At 52.9% G+C, this 18,956-nt stretch overlaps 1 protein-coding gene and 1 non-coding gene across 2 annotated transcripts in view; one reads left to right on the plus strand and one right to left on the minus strand.

The window, feature by feature from the left end:
• The window catches only part of DDX31 (DEAD-box helicase 31), a 67,014-nt gene that overhangs the window by 29,709 nt on the left and 18,349 nt on the right, over positions 1-18,956 (minus strand). Inside the window, exons 12-16 of the mRNA XM_006918079.3 lie at positions 18,129-18,364; positions 17,226-17,402; positions 13,953-14,012; positions 5,415-5,465; positions 3,678-3,817 (exon numbers count right to left, since the gene is read on the minus strand). Of these exons, the coding sequence (XP_006918141.1) occupies positions 3,678-3,817; positions 5,415-5,465; positions 13,953-14,012; positions 17,226-17,402; positions 18,129-18,364 (664 nt within the window). The remainder of the gene's footprint in view (positions 1-3,677; positions 3,818-5,414; positions 5,466-13,952; positions 14,013-17,225; positions 17,403-18,128; positions 18,365-18,956) is intronic.
• On the plus strand, positions 8,942-9,060 carry LOC112484830. The gene has a single exon (XR_003048240.1). It is a non-coding gene; the product is annotated as a 5S ribosomal RNA (ribosomal RNA).

Consider the following 18,956-nt stretch of genomic DNA (forward strand, 5'->3'; position numbering starts at 1 on the left):
GGGCGAAAATCAGATCATAAAAAGATAAACGACTTCCTTGTAAGTTGTTATTTTTTTTCAAAATGTAACAGCAAATTAAAACACGAATGGCAACCTCTCACGTGGGACAAGAGAACTCCCCGCCTCTCCCCCGAAGGTTACTCTGACAAAGCTATGAATGAGATCTCAGGTCCCTGACAGCTATTTACCTGAAATGTGTCACCGCCTCGCGGAACACCCCCAGCCCCCCTCCAACATTCCTCCTCTGCCGCAGCTCGAAGCCCTATGGAGACGCCAAATCTTTTTTACAGCGGAAAGAGTCAACCGGGAAGCAGAGCGTGTACCGACAGGGTAGGCGTTGGGGGGATGCTCGTATTTCATGGAAGATCTATTCTTCACATGAGAGAGGAATGTTATGGCCACTGAATTCGCCTCTTATTTATGCCTGGGTATGTGAAGGAAGGTGAAAACGCAGCCCGATCCTTTCTTTTCCTTTGTCTACCTGACTCGCCTCTATTTCTCACTTTTTCCCTTGAGGAAAAATGAAAGAGAAATACAAAAAAAAAGTAAAAGAAACATAAGAACTTGGGGTCAAATCTTGAAGCTGGGGGAAAAGAAAACGGATAATGTCATCCACAGTCAGGAATACAAAGAACTAAATATGCCAAGAAAGCCAGGTCTCCTCAAACGCACGGGCGTGCTCACATGCTGGCCAGGGCCCAGCTGGTGTGCTGCGTGTGTCCACAGGACGATGCTGGGGGACCAGTCACCCTAAGTAAACAGGACTTGAGAGGGAACTGGGGCGACTCACAATCTAAAAGGGTCTTCCTCTTATTCTAAGAAACCATCGCTTCTGGGGAACAAAGCAAATCCAGTCTGCTTATTTATGGTTCTATCAACATATCTGAATCATCCCACCTTACGATGAAACGACAGAGACAAATAAATAAATTCAGAGAACTGTCTTAAGCCTGATCTAAGAAACACACGTTTTGATGAAGCATTTACATTTTAATAAACCAATGATGACTTTCATTAGAAATACATTTAAATAAGAAGTGGGAACCATTAAGAGGTTGGCAAACACAAAGATGTCAAAAGGATGTGGAAACAAGCTCTGAGCACTAGACAGAGGTGCCCCGCTCAGGGGCTCAGGGCTCAGGGCTCAGGGCACCCGTCTCGATGCCTGTCTGCTAAATTAAATTGTCAGGGTGAGTTCCGCCGCGCGGAGTATGGCAGCAGGCGGCAATTTGCTGTGATGCCCTTGCTGCCCGGAGCCCCGGCCTGCCTTCCCAAGTCTCCCGCGACTCAGCAGCCACCTCCGCACCCCGCTGGTTGGCCCGCAGGCTTTCAGCACAGAACCCACACACGTTTCCTTTTCCTTTTAAAAAAATATGCAGGGGTACCTCTTGGGTTCCAAAAAGGCTTCTTTCCACAGCACACTCTGCCCTTACTAGCTTTAATTTGTGTACTGTGTCAAAGGACAGTCTCTACAGAGACACCCAACCCGCAGCCCTTCCTCCAGCAGAAGTGGGGACACGCAGCGCCTGCCCGCGTGCAACACACCAGCATGGATCTGAGCCCGCGTGGACGTGGACGTTATGTGGACTTTTCCGCAAGCGCCGCTGGCACGATCCACGTCCAGATGCGGTCACCACAGAAGGTGTGTGTCCTTTCTGTACCTTTAAAATACACTTGGCTCGCTAATACTTCGCAATGACCTAGTTACTGTTTTCCCTTTTCAATTTCAGGTTTATATCTGAACCTGTCAGAGCAATGAATCTGACTTGTTTGAGAAAAGTTACGAAGCCGGGCGAGGCAGAGGCACCCAGGCCGGTAACGCCGGTGCTGGACGATGACCACCTCGCCGTTACCACCCGCCTTCCTGAGAAGGAGATCACGTCACAGTGGACGAGCACGGGTGACATTGGAAAGCTGTGGGCGGGAGGAACGGGGCGAGGTGAGTCTGCGGGCGCAGCTCGGAAGGAGGAAGGAAGCCGTGAGGGAAGGGGGTCTGCACTTCCCGTGGTGGGATGAGGACACACGATCTGAAAACACCTTCCACAGCTATGCAAATGCTCGTGACAGAGAAAAGCAGCTGCAGTGTCGTGACGAGCTCGCAGCTGGTGAGGACGGGGTAAGGGAAGTGGGGTCTCGTTCTAAGCCCCAGAACTTCTGGAGAACCACTGCCAGGTCAGGTGCCAGCCCAGACGCTTGGAAGGGCCGCGAAGACGAGGCCCAGCCGGCCAGCCCCCGGGAACCGAATCCGGCTGGGGATGAAGCTCTGGGTGAAAAGCGACTGCGACATCAACATGGGATTTCTCCCGTGAGATAAAACGCACATGTCTCCCCACCAAAAAAGCCACCCTCTCCACTGAAGGCACATTAAAGAAACCGCCACCCACCCCTACGTTAGCCCACTGGAAACTGGTACCGGACTTGTGGGGAGTGGGTCCCCGCCCCCCAACACTGAAGGCGGTGGGTGGGTTTTCTGAACACGCCGTAGTCTGTGAAAGTTCACACCAGCAGCCCGGAAAGAATGTGGACCAGGGTGACGGGAGAGCTCTGCGGGGAGCCGTGGGGACAGCCACATACATGTCCCCAGGTGGATGGCCTGCGCTGGGTCCTGTGGTCCCCAGATCAGGCCCCGATGCAGAAGGCAGCGACTGTCCCAGCTCTGTACTCCAGGGAGGGGTCCTGTGCTAGCCTCGGTGCTTTACCTAACATGCGGGCCTGGCCAGGGAGTGAGACCCGCATGGCCGACGGGCCCGCTGTCCCCCGGACCCTCTGCCTGGACAGACGCAGCTCTTTCCGCCCCAAAACACCTCAGGCGTCACTGTGCTGCGTCTGAGAAGGAACTCCAGAAAGTGGGCCCGTGTGAAAAGCTGCATGCCCCGTGCCCTCAGGTGTCAGAGGTTTCACGACAACATGACAACTGAGTCACTGCTGGGCCCAGGAATGCTCTGCGCTTCACCACGGTGACCCTCGGCTGGGCGGAGGCGTGGCTGTCCCCCTACCTGCCTTCCCGGTCTTTCCTGGGTGAAGTCGGGGCTTGATGGGAGCCCTAACTGGGCTGCCATGCTGCCGAGTCCTGCTGCTCTGTGCTCTGTGACCCAGGACGAGAACCGGGGGCCTCACGCCAGGGAACGGGAGGCGCCGCCACCCGCCAGGCACGTACGAGACGGCGGCCGGTCTCACCTGTGAGTGTGCGGTGCACGTGGCAACCGCTTCTCAGCGACAGTGGCCCCCCGCCCCGTCCTCCCCGGGGTTTATTTTCCTGGGGGGAGGGGAGTTGTGTGATGAGTTAAAAGTATTTTTTCCAAAGACAAATCCGCTTTAGCGGTACAAAATATTAATTGTAAGAAATTAAAATTGTGAATAAAAAAGAGCCTCAAGAAGCTGGCTGTGATGGCTGTGCATGCTTATCTCACAGTCAGAGGCACGAGACACGGACCTCCGCCTACAAGGAAAATGAAGTGCAGCAGATCGCTCTGACCTAGCCTGGCAACGCGATGAGAACTGTCACGTGCTGATGGCACTAAGGGTGTTAGTTTTTGCCACTGGCTATTCTGGGACTCCTTTAGCGATCACAAGGGTTAATGGTGCTTCATCAGCTTACAAGGCCCATCCACTATAAAAAGCGACAGAAAGTTAATTAGGTGAGATCAGCCGAAACCCCGTTCAGGTTTCTGACTCACTTGATTTTGTGAGAAGCCAACGAGTTGACATATTCTGCCTCCGAAGGAGCCAAAATGAGCAGGCTGCTCCCCCGGCAGCCAATGCGGGCAGTTCTCCCAACCCGGTGGACGTACTCAGCCGGCGAAGACGGAGCGTTGTACTAAAGAGGGCGACAGGAATGAAGGTGTTCACAGATCAAGGGACTGCCGTTCATTGCAAGTGCGATACCCCTCACCTGCCTCCAGGTATCCCAAGGCTTAAATCCTGGGGCTCCAGTTACCCCAACACAGTCGCAAGGAGAAGTCAGTCAACCCCGAGACTCCTGGCTTCGCCGGAGTAACAGGGCTCTGACGCGCAAACGTGAACGGTGGCCAAGTTTCAGATAAACGAGATGTCTTCTCGTCCCAGTATCTCCTTTTTAATTTTACTTCTCCACAGGTCTCTTCATTTTCCTATTTGCATCTTTTCACCAAGGTGACTGTGCAAGGTGAAAACGTCGGCAGGTGGGGGCAAACTTCCGCGGATGACCACAAGACCTTGGCCTACTTCCGTGGCAGACAAAGCAGTGGGGGTGAGGCCACGGAAGACGCTGGGCAGGGTAAGGAGGATGGGGCTGGTTACTGCCATCCCAGCATTCGGCTCTGCGGCTGGGACCCTGGGGCTGGGCCCCGCCACCAAGCTGTGGCTCCACTCAGTCCCAGTGGGGCGGAGCTGCAGGGCAGTCAAGAGGCAGCTCCCTTCACACAGGGAAACGCTGCTGCTCCCAGGCACAGCATCCCTGACTCAGGGAAGGGGGCCGACTCTGGAACTCAGCAGGAGGAAAGATGCAGAGCATCTGACGTTCTCTGTGGCAATAACTCTGTCACCATTAAAACTTACTGGCCGTATGTTCATTCTTTCTCTTTTTTGGCCTTTGCTGCTACACAAATCAAAGGTCCGAGGACCAAGACAAGTATGATAGATATATGGGAGGCCAGGCACATTAAACTAATCAATATTCACATTATAAAAAGGCTCTAAATGGTCAATTTGATGTGTCTAGCCTTCCGCACGTTAAAATGATTCTCGTCTTGTCTTTAATTTGCTCTGTGGCCAGCGGGAAAGACGACGCAATGCCTCCAGTCGCAAAGTGACCATCTGCAGTGAGCAGCTCAGACTTCCTAGCCAGTGACAGGCATGCGATTCCACTAAAATGTGAATAAACCATGACTCACGTAAACAGGGCACGTGTCCCCTGGTCCCTACACAGAAGGGCTTAAAAACATCACTCTGCAGGCTAACAAAAAGGTAAAATCTAAAACCACTGGACTAGCGCGAACACCTGTACCCTCCGGCAAAGCGTCTAAGGCCGGAGGTACGTATAAGATGCTGTCGTGGACTTAATTGCCCCCTGCGGGTCAATGTATAGGACATGGATCTCAGGACAGCTGGGCCATCTCCTCCCCGACAGTGAGGCCTCCGAGAGGCCTGGGTAATTCCCGTCACTGCGGACACTGTGACATGCATTAGTCTGGGAGCAGGGGAGCCTGCCCCTCCCTCCCGAGACTGCACAGTCTGGCTGTTTTGCTGCAGCGGTGAGGTGGGCTGGGTTAAGGAGAGATGTCGGGAGACTGTGCAGAGGAGGCTGGTTGCTGCCTGGTTACCAGGGCAACACCCAAGAGGGTAATAATAATTATTCTAGTTAAAGCCAATGCATTTACTCACGATCATACATTCCTGCCTCAAGCTCACACCTTAACAACTTAAAAGAAAATTACCTGAACAATCCACGTGACTTGAGGGAGATCTAAGCCCCGAGCCGCAACGTCCTTCAAAACAGAAAAGAATAGGGATTAGGACTGAGTTCCTGAACGATTAGGGGGTCACAGACCCGTTCTAATCTAATGCACACCACGAGGGCTCACCCCCACCAATGTGCCTGCACCCCACAAAGCTGTTGGCATACAACTCCAGGAAGCCACTGAAGTCCATTTGTGGTTAAAATTCTGATTCAGGGGTGAGTTCTACGGAACCCGCCGGTGAGGCCGTCACGACCCGCGTCACCAGACACCACCTGCGGGTCGGCCCGAGAGCTTCAAGAGGCTGTTATCAGCTGCGCCGTGGAAGAACTCTGGAAACTTCTGGCATGCTCCACTATTACATTTTACCTGAAACCCACTCTACAATGAGTGCATTCACAGGTGACTACACCCATCCCGTCCCTATCGGTGATGCTAACGACGACAGGGCTTCTGGAAGATCACTCCGAGGTGGTCCCTCGTGGAGGTGAGTTGCGGAGCGTTTTCTGAGGTCTGTGCTTCGTGGCCTCAGAGAGCAGCAAGCATCGAGTAGGGGCTGCCCCTCTGGCCTGCTACATCAGACGCAGGTCAAGGGCAGCCAGGCAGACGAAGGCCATTCAAGCAATGGAGAGCCATTTTTTCTTTTCAGCTGGTCGCTACCTAAAGAGCAAAGACTCTCCGCTCTCTGGTTTCTGGCCATTCTGGCAGAGTGACTAGAAAATGGGAATCTTCTGGTCTTCACCGATCATTTACACTTAGCATTCATCTACTCGCTAACACTCCTAACAACGATGTCGCCAGCCAACATTTACCAGGCGCTCCCTACACACCGGACACTGTGGAGCACTTTACCTGCGTTACCTCGACTGAGCCTCAAAATAACTATTATTCCTTGGCCACATTACATTATACTGTTCCAACATCAGAAAAGATGCTGTACCTTCATGGGCTGCGGTGGGAATGCAAAATGGGAGAAACCCTTTAAAGCGGGAGAATTTGGTTAATATCCAGCAAAATTATATATGCACTTTCTCCCTCTGACCCAGAACAATCTCACTCCTAGAAATCCACCCACAGGGACGCCAGCAAAAACACAAGATGACATATGTACGAGGGTATCTGTTTCACCACCATCCGTAACTGGAGGTCTGGGAGGATACAGGTTGAAAAAAAACATGGCAATACCTACCTCATACAACAGAGAATGATACAGCCACGGAAGGAATGAAGATTCCTACGTACTGACATGGAGAATCTTGAGTGTGTCGATTTCAAGTGCGAGCAGTATGCTTTTGTGTAAGAAATGGAAATAAAATATATTCGCTCAAATTTCAAAAAAAAAAAAACAAAAGAAAAAAATGGAGGGAAAAACCCACCAGCTCATCGAAACAGTTATCCAGAGAAGAAGGAGGAGAACGGGGCAGAGGGGAAACAGATGGACGCCAGATTCCTCTAACGGCCCTTTGTGACTTTGACTCTGAGGCCATGTGAACGTTCTGACGTAATGAAAAAGTAAGATGGCCAGCTGTCATGCAACAGGAAGTACGGAGCATCACCTACTGCTGGCAAAACAGAAGCAAGACCTGAGAGTCTGACTCCAACCAGGGTCCAGACCTGGCTGCTAGTTTAGAGGTAATCTGGGGGCGACAGGAACAAGTTCAACATCACCGCCAGGCGCCGTCAGGCAAATCTGAAATGTGGGGTAGCCTAAAAGACAAATAGGCTGGTTTCTGCCACCAAAATCTTCAGGGAAAAAAAGGAAGGGTAAAAACAAAGCAAGACAAAACCAAAAACCACATTAAACAGATGGATAAACGGACAGAAGATCCACAGATAAACTAAGAACCAACACCTGGAAGGACGTTCTCAAAAGTCAACCGTGGTCATCTCTAGGCAGAGGGATTCTCGTGATTTTCACTTTTTGCATTTTTCTGTGTTGTTTTGTTTTTTAACAATGAATATGTATTTCCCCTACGTTTTTATTTTGAAACATTTAAACCTACAGAGGAGACAGGAGTGGCACGCGAGCGGCGCCTGCGCACCGCCACGGAGACCCATCAGCGGCCGGTTTCTGGCGCGTCTGCGCTCTCCTGCTCTCCACACGGGCACGGTTTTCTGAACCATCCGAAGGTACACTGGAAACGCCACGGCACTTGACCCCTAAACTCTTTGGCACGTTTCTCCCAGGTAAAAGGACATTCTTCTACAGAACCACGACGCCATCATCACTCCTAAAGAGTCTCCTGTTGAACAACGTTACTTCCTAATGTTCAGTCCGTAGTCAGACTTGTCCAACTGCACTGAAGACGACTCTCGGAGCTGCTTTTCTTCCCCAACCCAGGGCTGAACCACAGATCGTGCAGGTTTTGCCACACCCCTCTAGAGTTCCTTCATCTAGAATGCCGCCCCTGTCCTTTACTCACTGTGTTGTTTTGATAACCGTCAATGTTGAAGTCCGCAGGCGTCTTGAGGACCACCCCAGACCCGTGTTTGTCCCGCTACTTCCTCACGGTGAGACCGGGGGAGGCGTTTTGGCAGAGACACGGTGTCAGGGTGCTGTGTGCCTCCCAGTGCGGCACATGGGGGGCACGCTAGTGCAGCCTGTCCTGCGCTGGTGGTGCCGCGTCCAGCCACCTGAGTCAGTGGTGTCTGCCAGCGCTCTCCACTGTGAAGGTGCCTTTCGCCTTTGTAATTAAGGGAACGGAGGAGTGAATCCCGCAGACGGCTTCCCAGGACCTTTGCCTGAGGGTTTAGCATCTGTTGGTGCTGCTTGTCCGGCTCGATTGTTACCCTGATGGCTGCCAAATGATGACTTCCCAAGTCCATCCCTCCCTTCTGTGGGAGAGCGGGCGCTCTTCTGTGAGGACCAGCCCTCCTCCCTCTCCCGTCACTGCAGGCACTGCTAAGAATCTTATGCATAATTAGTTTTTGAAAAATAATAACCCTACGCAAAGTTTCTGCAAGAAGCACATTCAAACGATCGCTCCCTGCATCCCCCAGGCTCAGAGGCAGGACCCGAGGAAGATACCCCCAGCAACATCTAACTCCCCAGAAGGACCACGGGGGGCGGGGCGGGATTCTGCAGCCTGCACTCTGACACACCTGCGGCGGCCGGCACCCTCTGATCAGGGGCCAGGCCACATTTATTAAGGGTCAAGCAGGAGCTTAATGCACTAAAAGTGCGTCAGCCACCACGAGGTGTTTTCAGACGGTCCCCACAGCCCTGAAAGCAAAGGCCGACGTTCTGGAGCGGGCGCCTCTGAGAACACTGTTTGGGGTGTTCTCTGTCTAGAGGCAGGGACGCTGCTTTCCACGCCAACCACAGCTGGCGTCAGAAACACTGGGGGCTCCTAAATCTGCTCAGCTCCGTTGAGAAAGGATCTCGTTCCAGTGCTCTGCAGTGTGAGGTGCGTGCAGTCTGTGGGCTGCCACAGTGGTTCACGTGGGCTTCGTGAAACATTTAATGCGTGTCGGCTTTGCATATTCAATCAAGAAACACAGGCAAAGTCTACGGCCATGCCACCCTGAACAAGCCCGATGCCGTCTGATCTCGGAAGCTAAGCAGGGTTGGGCCTGGTTAGTACTTGGATGGGAGACCACCCAGGAAGACCAGGTGCTGTAGGCGTAAAAATAAAAAATAAGGGATTGTAAGCTGATAAGGTCCTTGCAATCTGTGAGGTCAACCAAGGGTTGCCTCACCTAAAAAGGAAAAAAGAAAGAAAAAATACCAGGCAAAACTAAAACAACATATGATGTTCATGAAAGTCACTGAGTACGGACACGATGAAACAGTGACTTAGGAAGAATGCCAGCAGCTTGTCATTGAGACTGTTCAGGGTCTCTCACCTGGGTGATCCAGCTCAAACCACCGGCTGAGACACAGTCTTCCCCGCCCCCCTACTTCTTGTGGTGGGGCAGGGGACCTCACCGACAGCCAGTCACTGCTCAGAATTAATCCAGCTGAAGTCACTGCTCAGAATTAATCCAGAGAGGGGAAGGAAGTGCTTCCTTCCGCTCCGAGCCTGGGCTACCACAGAGAATGGGGGAAAGGAACAGTCTTCCTGTCTAGGAACAGAGAGAACTGGACTTCGGTATGACTTCAGCAGCTATGTGACCTGGGCGTATCAGCCCAGCTCTCTGAGCCTCAGTTTACCCACCCATAAAACGACTATAAGACCTACCCGATTTATCTCATGGGGTCACTGTGAAGACCAGAAGAGACGGTGTATGCAAACCGTGTTTCGAGAATTATCAACCCAAGTGCTTCACTCGTTTCACGATAAAGCAAGCACTGGCATGGCGGCAATCAGACGCCGTCCCCCGCTCGCACCCCGTGCCCCTGGGAGAAGCGGGGGCGCCCTCCCTCCACCTGGCATGCCGTCGGCAGCAGTACCAGAGCAACAGAAACCGCGACCCGCTAAGACTCAGCAAAGGCCCCGGTCCTCCGCCCTCCTTCAGAACTGAGATCCGGCCCCACCGCAGCCCTTTAACCTAATTAGGGCAAAAGAATCGCTAAAGTCAGTTCTGAAAGACGCTCAACGGTGCGGCCTTGAAGGCCCTGGGCTCGACAATTGGCTGCCTCCATGAGACCAAGGAGTACAGATGGAAGGCAGCTTGCTCAGGTGCCAGCCTGTCAGTTGGATTAAAATGACTCATTTATTTACCCAAGAACCTCACAAAGTGCTTTTACTAACAGAGAGAGGGGGCCTGCCGGCTCTCTGAGCAAGGGACGCAGCAAATTCGCCTCTGCCGCCTTTCTGGCCTGCCAAAAGTCATTATTGCCGTGTGTGGAAAGCCATCAGCGGGGTACGGGCCCCCGTTGTCCGGGTGACAGATTGGGCTGCGTAATCAGAGGAGGAAGGAGAAGCTGTCAGAGGCGAGAGATCTTGGCTGCGGCCGCCAAAAAACTGGCAACATGAGTTAGCGTAACCGAGTCAGCAGCCAGCAATCTCCAAATGATCTTGCCATTAACACGAGGAAATAAAGTGGAAAGATAAACTTTACCTAAAAAACATGCCCCAGAGAAAACCGAGAAAGTACATTTACTCTGGGTTGTGAATTGACACGCTCGTGACTCTGACGGGCCCGCTCCTTTGTCTCCTGGGCCCCTGGCACATGGAGATGCCCCAGGAGGAGAGGAAATTAAGAACTGCACAGACAAAACTGTACTTCGAGCGAAAAAAGAAATAAAGTGAGACGGTGGAGGAAAGCAGCACAGGTGACTCGGGGACCTTCAGAGGGACAGTGCGGTGTGTTCCGACGAGCACGCGGCCAGCACACCGGGGTGGAGCCGGAAGTGCCTCTCCTTGCTGGGAGGTGGCCGTGCTCTGGTCATCTGGGGACAACCAGGGGACAACCAGAGAGCACCATGCGTACCAGCAGAAAGCCTACGACCAGCCTTAAAACCAGAGGCCGCCTGGAGACACCGTTTGCTATCACCCAGCGGCGTGTCTCTATCAGCTCATCGAAGTGATGATGGCCATTAAAAGCCACGGTGAGGTCTGCACCATAAACAGGAGGAAACGTCCTGGAGGTAACCCCGTATCTGAGACCCGATTCCTCAGATTTCTTAGCTCAATCTGGAAAGCGGCTTTGAACTCTCGGATGACTCCTTCCTGCTAATCCTTACCGTCTTATTAACTTTGGCTGCTTCTTAGATCTAATTTTCTAGAGAACGTAAAAATTACATTTCAAAAGTACAAAGACTCTCTTTCCTTCACAAATGGGTACCTCCTGCCTGACCCCCCTTCCACCTCGGTCTCCATGTCACCATGGTCACGCGGCCTGAGACCCCACAGCATACAAAGCTCTGTATCAGGCCCTGAAAGACTACAGAGCACGAAATTAAAAAGTTCCTTGCTTTTAGATGTTTGTAATTGAGATGAAAGAAACACACGCACACACACCCTTAGCTGTTCCTAATAACAGGACATAGAGAGGGAGGAAAATGGGGTGCAGGGGGACTCCCTAGCAGGAAAGGAAATGGCGTAATTGTGTGCTTTTGTGTAGTTACACCATAATTCCCAGATTTTCAGTCTTCTGGCCCCGTTAGAAGGACCTTGGGATGATAAATCAAAATGGCAAAAGGAACGGTGTGAAGGGGGAAAGCCCCACGCGGCAGCTAACGCGATTCCTCTCTATCAGAAGAAGCCAGTTCTCCATCTGCCGTGTCCTGAAGTGGCCCGCATTCCTCATTAACACTAAGGAGGCTCCTGGGGAGCGTTCGCAGGACCTGGCAAGCAACAGGCTGCTTCAAAGGACGCCGAGCGACAATACCCCCCCAACCCAGGCATGATCTATTACAGCGCGTCTCATGCGCCCCACAGCTCAGACGCCAGAAGCGTCCGGCTAAAGCAAACAAATATGGCAGCCGTAGGAGGACCACAGAGTGGAAGAGAACTCTGCTCCTAGGAAGCCATGCTCAGATCTCGGCCTAGAAATAAGGGAGACGAGCGCCCCGCCCCTCCTGCCCCTGCCGCCCCAGGGCTTCTGTAGTAATCCTCACCCCAGGGTAAGGACGAGATGACTCTGGGAGGGGACCGGGTACTGGAAGCGACCTGAACGAGCAAAGGGACATGAACCAAGAGATTTGAGAGACATCAGATTGTAGCAAATGAGTCTGCTCTCCCCGTGGCACCAGGACCGGCAGGCGTGAAAGGGGGGAGTGCTGTGCTTTGCCAAGTCACTGGTGCCCTGTGTCCAGCTGACACCCCTTGCCCGCAGGTGTCAGCCAGGCCGAACAAGGAAAGTCAGCATGTGTTTTGACCCCACTGGGAATTACATTTCAGAAAGAATGATCTTCTCTTCCATGAAGAGCAAGAAAAACCAAAACCAAACCAAACCAACACAAACAAACTGACCTACAAATACCTAGAGTTTTGACGCTCGGAGCTCACCCACGTCCATAACGCCGTAGCGCTTGTCCACTAAGAGACTCGACAATTTCCCACCAGGGACAAATCCAGCATCTTAAAGGCCAAAGATAGAAGACTGTGTTCTGATCCTAACCCCAACGGCGACACACAGGTTCCTGCTGCTTTCTGGCTCAAGATACACGTGTGCCATTCGCTCCTCAGATAGCACCACGTGTGAAAATGTGAGTTTATGCCCAACAAGCAAGAATATCTTGGCCTCTCATCTTTAGAAAAGGCACATGTCTGTGGTCCTCAACATCGACTTTCTTGGGCCCCAATGACCCACAGAGCTTGTCGTCTGGTGGGAGGACACCCAGGCCTGGTGTGATGAGTGCCGTAAAGAGATGCAGGGTGACCAGGAGGGCCAAACGGAGAACTGGGGCTCCAGGAGCCCCACCTTCTGAAAAAATGAACTTTAAAGCTGAGACCTAAGTAGGGGTCAGTTGAAGTCAGGGCGGGTGTCCCTGGCAGAAGGAATACATGTACCAAGGCCCCACGGCCACAAAACGTGAGAATGACACATTTGAGGAGCTGAAAGGGGGGCCTAGGTAAGAAGCAAGAGGAGAAATGGGGACAGAGACAGGAAGGGGTCCAGTTCCAGAAGGTACTACCGGACATAGAGATTTTTGGCAAAGTTCTTTACCACGTAGCTTACTTAGGTATTTGCGGGTGCTTTTAGAGCAAACACAAGCACGTGACTTGTGGATGCCCTTCCTAAAGGGAAGGGGTTGCCACGCACGTGAGAACTAGCACACTATGACAAGCAGGTGACCAGGCACTCCATCTTGTACACGGCCACACACAAGACACAGCAGCGCTCGCCCACACGCTAACTTTAGGAAGAAAACGATCTCTACGACCTCTGAAGCAGAACACAGCGCAGGAATTCAAGGGGCTAAATGTCTGTTTCCTCTATCCAGCAACCAACCGTTCACTGAATTACCCAACTTATCGTGTAATTTCATTATCGTATATACAGGGATTCTGCAAACCATCAGTTAGGGATTAAGTGACATCATCCGAGATGGCCCAAACAGGGAAGGTCTTTTAACCCTGGGGGCAAGCGACAACTACAGTGATGCCAATCCCCAGAGAAGGGGGCCGTGGAAAGTGCGAGTTTTCCATCTCGAAAGAGCATGAGCGCCGTGCCGGAGGCGGCAGCCCTCGCGGCCGCAGACCCAGAAACGGCAGGCCGGACGAGAGCTGCAGACAACAGCCGATAAGACCCTCCCAAGCGCATCTGCTCTCCTTTAAGAAAAGGTGAGCGACGCGAGCAGAGCCGCTTTGTTGTGGAAAGACTTTCTCAGCTCTAATTACTCCCGATAGCTGTAATTTACAAGTTTTTGGTGGGTAGAAATCACCAAGATTCACACATTTTCAGACCAACAGCTGTCACTATTAGTGAGCAAATCGCTAAGTCTTCTGCACAGTGGCAGCCGGCTATCCGTGACAAAGTCAGGTGACAAACCAGAAGTGCAAAGGGACCAGCCACACCAAGAGGCCCCTGGTATTCCTGCTCTCTGTGGAGCTGGCCACAAGTTCAAATTGTCGAGAGAGAAAATGTTGCAATCACCAATCACGTGGAGTAGAGAAGGGTACGTACCGTGCAAAGGAGAACGCCCGTTCTGGAATGGGAGAATTCTTGAAACACGGCTATTCTGTCCTACAAAAACAAGGGAAAAAAGCCTTACAACTCCGAGATGGATTCCAGCGAGGCAGCTCGGATTCCCGCGGCTTGCCCCATTTCCGTCTGCTGCACCACAGGAGGCACAGAGAGGCTCCGCCGAGGAAGTGGATTCTTCACATCTCCTCGCAAGGCCCGGAACTCACAGGGCTGGCCTTGGCTACGTCGCACGCCTCAGTAAGACGATGCCACCGTGGGCACATCCTTTGGAAATGGCCAACCCTAAGGGCGGGGAAGGCCATGGCACGCAAGTGACTGAATTTACGCTAAACGCGATTTCCTACAGGTGGGCTAGAGGAGTGAAGACCAACCAACCTTTTCTACAGTGGAATTTTTTAAAAACTTATTTTTTAAAAGGTGAAAAATTACAAAACCCGTGTATTTTAACCATTGGAAAATTATATGTCCATCAAAGGAAAAGAGTGCAAGCATTCCGCCACCCAGAGCGCAAAGCCGGCGCTGGTGACCCCACGCTCCTCTGGCCCCGTTTCTGCGCGCAATGTGACCGAGTGCGAGATCGGTGCCATGCTACGCACGCTGTGCACACGCTCTCGTCACCTCCTGGCAGAACGCAAACGTCTTTTCAGGCCGATAAATACCCCAAACCCACATGGTCTCTCGTGACTACACAGGACGCAGTCGAATGGGTATGCCCAATGACCCATAACTGGCACCTGAGGTTGTCACCAACTGTTTACCGTTCCAAACAACCGTGATCGACATCTCTGCAGATCAGCAGCTGTGGACGCGCGTACTCGTTCTCTCTGGGTAAGTTCCTAAAGGCAGCCTTGCTGGGCCAAAAGGTGCGCCCACTTAAACGGCTCGGTGCGAACCCGCAAAGGGCACCTGCCCAGTGCGTGTGAGTCACAGAGCTGCAAGCGGCTGAGACTCCACCATGTCCATCTGTCAGCAACGAAAAAGGAAATATAACCAACATGACCACAAATTTGGAAAAAGGAAAAGGTGAGGTCTGTCCCTCCATTCTGGCACGGCCACTGGGTCACAAATGTGCACCTTCCTCCGGGCCTCCACGTGACTGGCCCCTCACTCAGGACAGTGGGCAGAAAGCCAACACAGACTGAAGCCTGCTGCATGCCAGCCGCCGGCCCGCGCTCTACCTGGCAGAGCTTACAATGGGGCATTGGGTGCAACAGGCCTGTGAGCAGGTGCTGCCGCCGCCCGTTCCAGGTGAAGAGGCGGAGGCACAGAGAGGCTGAGACACCTGCCCAAGGGATGCGCGCACACGGCCAAGGGCTGGGCAGATACCTGCACCCAGGGAGCCGTGCTCCACAGTCGGTGCTCGGACCCTCACAAGGACTGCCGCATTTGTCACTTGCTGCCTGGTCTTTATAAGGGACGTTTTTAATGGCTGCATTGTAGAGTCAAAATCAGAAGAGTTCACGAAAGCCCGAATCGCCTTCAACACTGACCGTGATGTAGTCAGATTTGGGGTGAGGAGAAAACCTAACCAGCTCCTCAACCCAACAACCACGTGGCAACCTCCTCAAACGGCGACTTTCCTCCGGTGCCCACGTACTTGGCTGTGGTCACGTCAATCACTTAGGGAGACCACAGGTCACATGGAACAGTGGCCAGCATAAGACACCAGGAAAGCGTGACTGTGACTATCTTAGCTTAGTCTGGGACAAGACGCTCGACCTCAGCATTCACAAAATGAATTTTCCCGTCTTCTACCCGTTTCTGGAGGAGACTGTGAAGGTGCCTTCAGGAACAAAACAATGTAAGCGAAATACCAACAATTAAATGAGCAGTAGAACTTAACGTTCACTGAGCACTTGCTATGTGCCAAGCCCTGTGCTGAGCGCTTTGTCTGTACTGACTCGATCAAGCATCACAACCACCCTAGAAACAACATGTTATCATTAGCTCCATTTTAGAGACATGGAAACTGAGGCACAGAGAGGCTAAATGCTTTTGTGAGGTCACACAGCCAGTAGACAGCAGAGCCACGACTAGAACACAAATAGTCTGCCCCACCTGTAAGCACTCTGCCAGATACCATCCTATTACAATGAGAGTTGGAAATCATTTAATGACAGAATCTTCTGGATGACCTATTTGAATTTCCAGACTCTGAGACTATACCCAGCTCCTCCACCTCCCTCAGACCTACCCTGCAGAACGCCCCTGGTGAAAACAGCCCAGAGGATTAATAAACTAAGTTAAAAAAAATCGTAAATGGTATCACATTATCAAATCAACAAACTCAATTGAATCAGGGGTGTACAAGGTAAAAACCGACTTTGTGTAATCTTGTAGCAAATAAGCAGCTGTGACCTTGAGTGACTTTCAGCAAATTCACTTTTCTGAGTCTCCATTTTCTGAATTATTAAAATAGAAAAGCAAAAACAAAACGTGTGATTGGACTTGATAACCTTTTTAATGCACCTTTCAATCCTAAAAACTTTGATTTTTTAAGCTGGTTCTGTCCGCTCTCGTTCGGATTTCTGGCTTCCTTTCGCTCTAATTTTCTAAGCTGCCTGGTAACCTCTCCGCGAGGACAAGACGGCCCTTGTCCCCAGGCCCGAGCCGTCCTCCCTTCCACGGCTCCAGCATGCTCCAGCCCGGCTCCCTGAACGGACAGCCTACCGACCAGCAGCGGCCGAGCCTCCGCAGCCCGGCTCCCAGCATCAGGACGGCGTCACGCTCTGCCCGCTGAACAAAAGCGGCGCGCAGAGCCGAGGCCGGACCGAGGCCCCGCGGCACGCACGACCCTCTCGCAACCAGAAGTGTGGAGAGGGAAGCGCTGCGCTTGTTGACAGGGACAGCAGCCACGCTCAGCGGTACCATATGGGATCCACAATTTAGCTCCATTAATGCTCTTAATTTGAAGACATCAAGCCCTAATTACACACTGGGTACTAAAAAGGCAAAAGCCTTCCCTGGTGCCAGCTACTCAGTGGTACTCTGTTGCCCTAACAGCTGGCTGAGGTAGACGCGGGCCAAGCGGGCCTGCGAGCCCCCAGCTTGGGGAGCGAGAGCCGACGGGAACAATAGGCTCCCCCGCCACACTGGTAGGGCAGCGGGACTGGCGTCCAGGTCCAGTGGGTCGCCCGCGGCAGGCTTATCCTTCCTGAGCCCGGCGGAGCCTGCCAAGGAAGCTCTGTGACCCTGGAGGACGAGTTCAAGTTCGCGGGGTCTCGGTCCCTGGGGGGGTCGTGTGCTGCTCACCTCCTGCTCCAGACCCCCGTGCAGCCGCAGGAACTTCAACTGCGTGGAGCCGGATGGTAAGGGCGCCGCGGCCGGGGCTCCCGGGCGGGGCAGCAGGGTCTGGACGAAGAGCGTGTAGTGGAACTCCACCAGCTCGCAGCTCGGGAAAAAGACGATCATCTTCTGGTCGGCTGCGAACTACGTCGGTACCGAGGGAGAAAGCAACCACACGTTAGGGTTAGGCGACACCAAGACGAGCATCTCTCTGAAACATAGTCACACCAGCCCCATAGGAAATATAGGCGGCTGACGGCTTTGAATTACTAAAGAAAAAAAAAAAAAAAAGGAACCCAGCAACACCGATGTTTCGCGCTACGAAGAACGCTGGACGGAAAATGACAGAGCTGTGGCCTCGAACGGGGCCCCACCCCTGGGAGCGACACGCAGCAGAGTGACGCTGTGCGCTAGCTCTTCCCCCCACTCTGGGCTCGCCACGCACAACCCCTGTCCGCAGGAAACCCTGACGCTTCATTGTCACGCTTTCCCACTACGTCCCCAGGGACCAGAGAAAGTTATCAGGTGAACCTGGCAAACGATTACAGAAATACTAGGAATCTTTCAAAAACCCAAGTACAGACCCCTAGAGCTGCCCCACGTCCAGCACGTGTCCACCTGTGATGCACCCAGCCCCGGCGTCAGTCCCAGGCAAGATGCTTAAGGCCGATCTCAAGCTGAACACACTGGCCCTCACTGATCTCTGATTCTTTCCCACAGTCCTGGACCACTGGCTGACACGTGTGAAGGGCCACACTCACGCACACGCCCTGGCTGGAAAACGCGTGCGTGTCTCCACGCAGCTACCAGTGCCCGACATGAACAGGTCTCTGTGCCCTTGATCGAGCCGGGTCCAGTCCCAAGTCCTACCGCGCACTTCTGCAGGATGAAGGCCGCCAGGGAGACCAGCCTCAGTTTGCTGGGAACCAAGGTCACGTGCTGATCGAGACCCTCCGGTATCGCGAAGCTGTCCAACTCGTCGCTGGTTTGTGGAGCGGAGACTTCAAGAGCTCCTCCGCCCTGTGGGTTAGCCTGTCCGTAGCCTTCTTCCAGGACAGAAATACTGACTGGGTTGAGTAAACTGATATCGGCGAGCTGGGCCACCCCTTGGATAGAAAGTGAAAAAGGCAGATAGATGACATGCACGTGCCACGGACCTGGCCAGGTATGCACTCCCACACACGCCACATACCAGGCGTACCGGGAAACTCCCGACAGATGCCACCAAGTGCCAGCACGGACCTGCCAACTGTCAGTCTGGTGGGGCGGACCCCCCTGGTTCCTTCCCATGGCCCAATGACCCATCCGCCCAGCATTTCTAAACTCGGACCTGTGGCAGACCACTGAAAGGGACACTAACAGATGGCTGCCCGCTCCCCCCAACCCTAGAGAGGATTCTGTGGTCAAGTAAGTTATGGAAACCCTGAAAAAAAGGCTTCGTGGGGTTTACAGGCCTTCTCAGGACCTTTACTGTGTGGGGGTACACCATGAATCTCCGAGGAGGTAATGTGGGGCGTTTCCCAAACTTCTGGAGCACAGAACCCCTTTTCCACAGATTATCTCGTAACATCACTATTATTGAGGACACACTCAGAACTGCTGATGAGTCACACGCATGGTATCTGGTACATGGGCACCATGGGCGGCCGGCAAAACAAGTAAACCGGACAGAAGAACACGCAAGTTGTGCTGTCGCTC

This window comes from Pteropus alecto, unplaced genomic scaffold, assembly GCF_000325575.1.
Source record: "Pteropus alecto unplaced genomic scaffold, ASM32557v1 scaffold67, whole genome shotgun sequence".
NCBI lineage: Eukaryota > Metazoa > Chordata > Mammalia > Chiroptera > Pteropodidae > Pteropus > Pteropus alecto.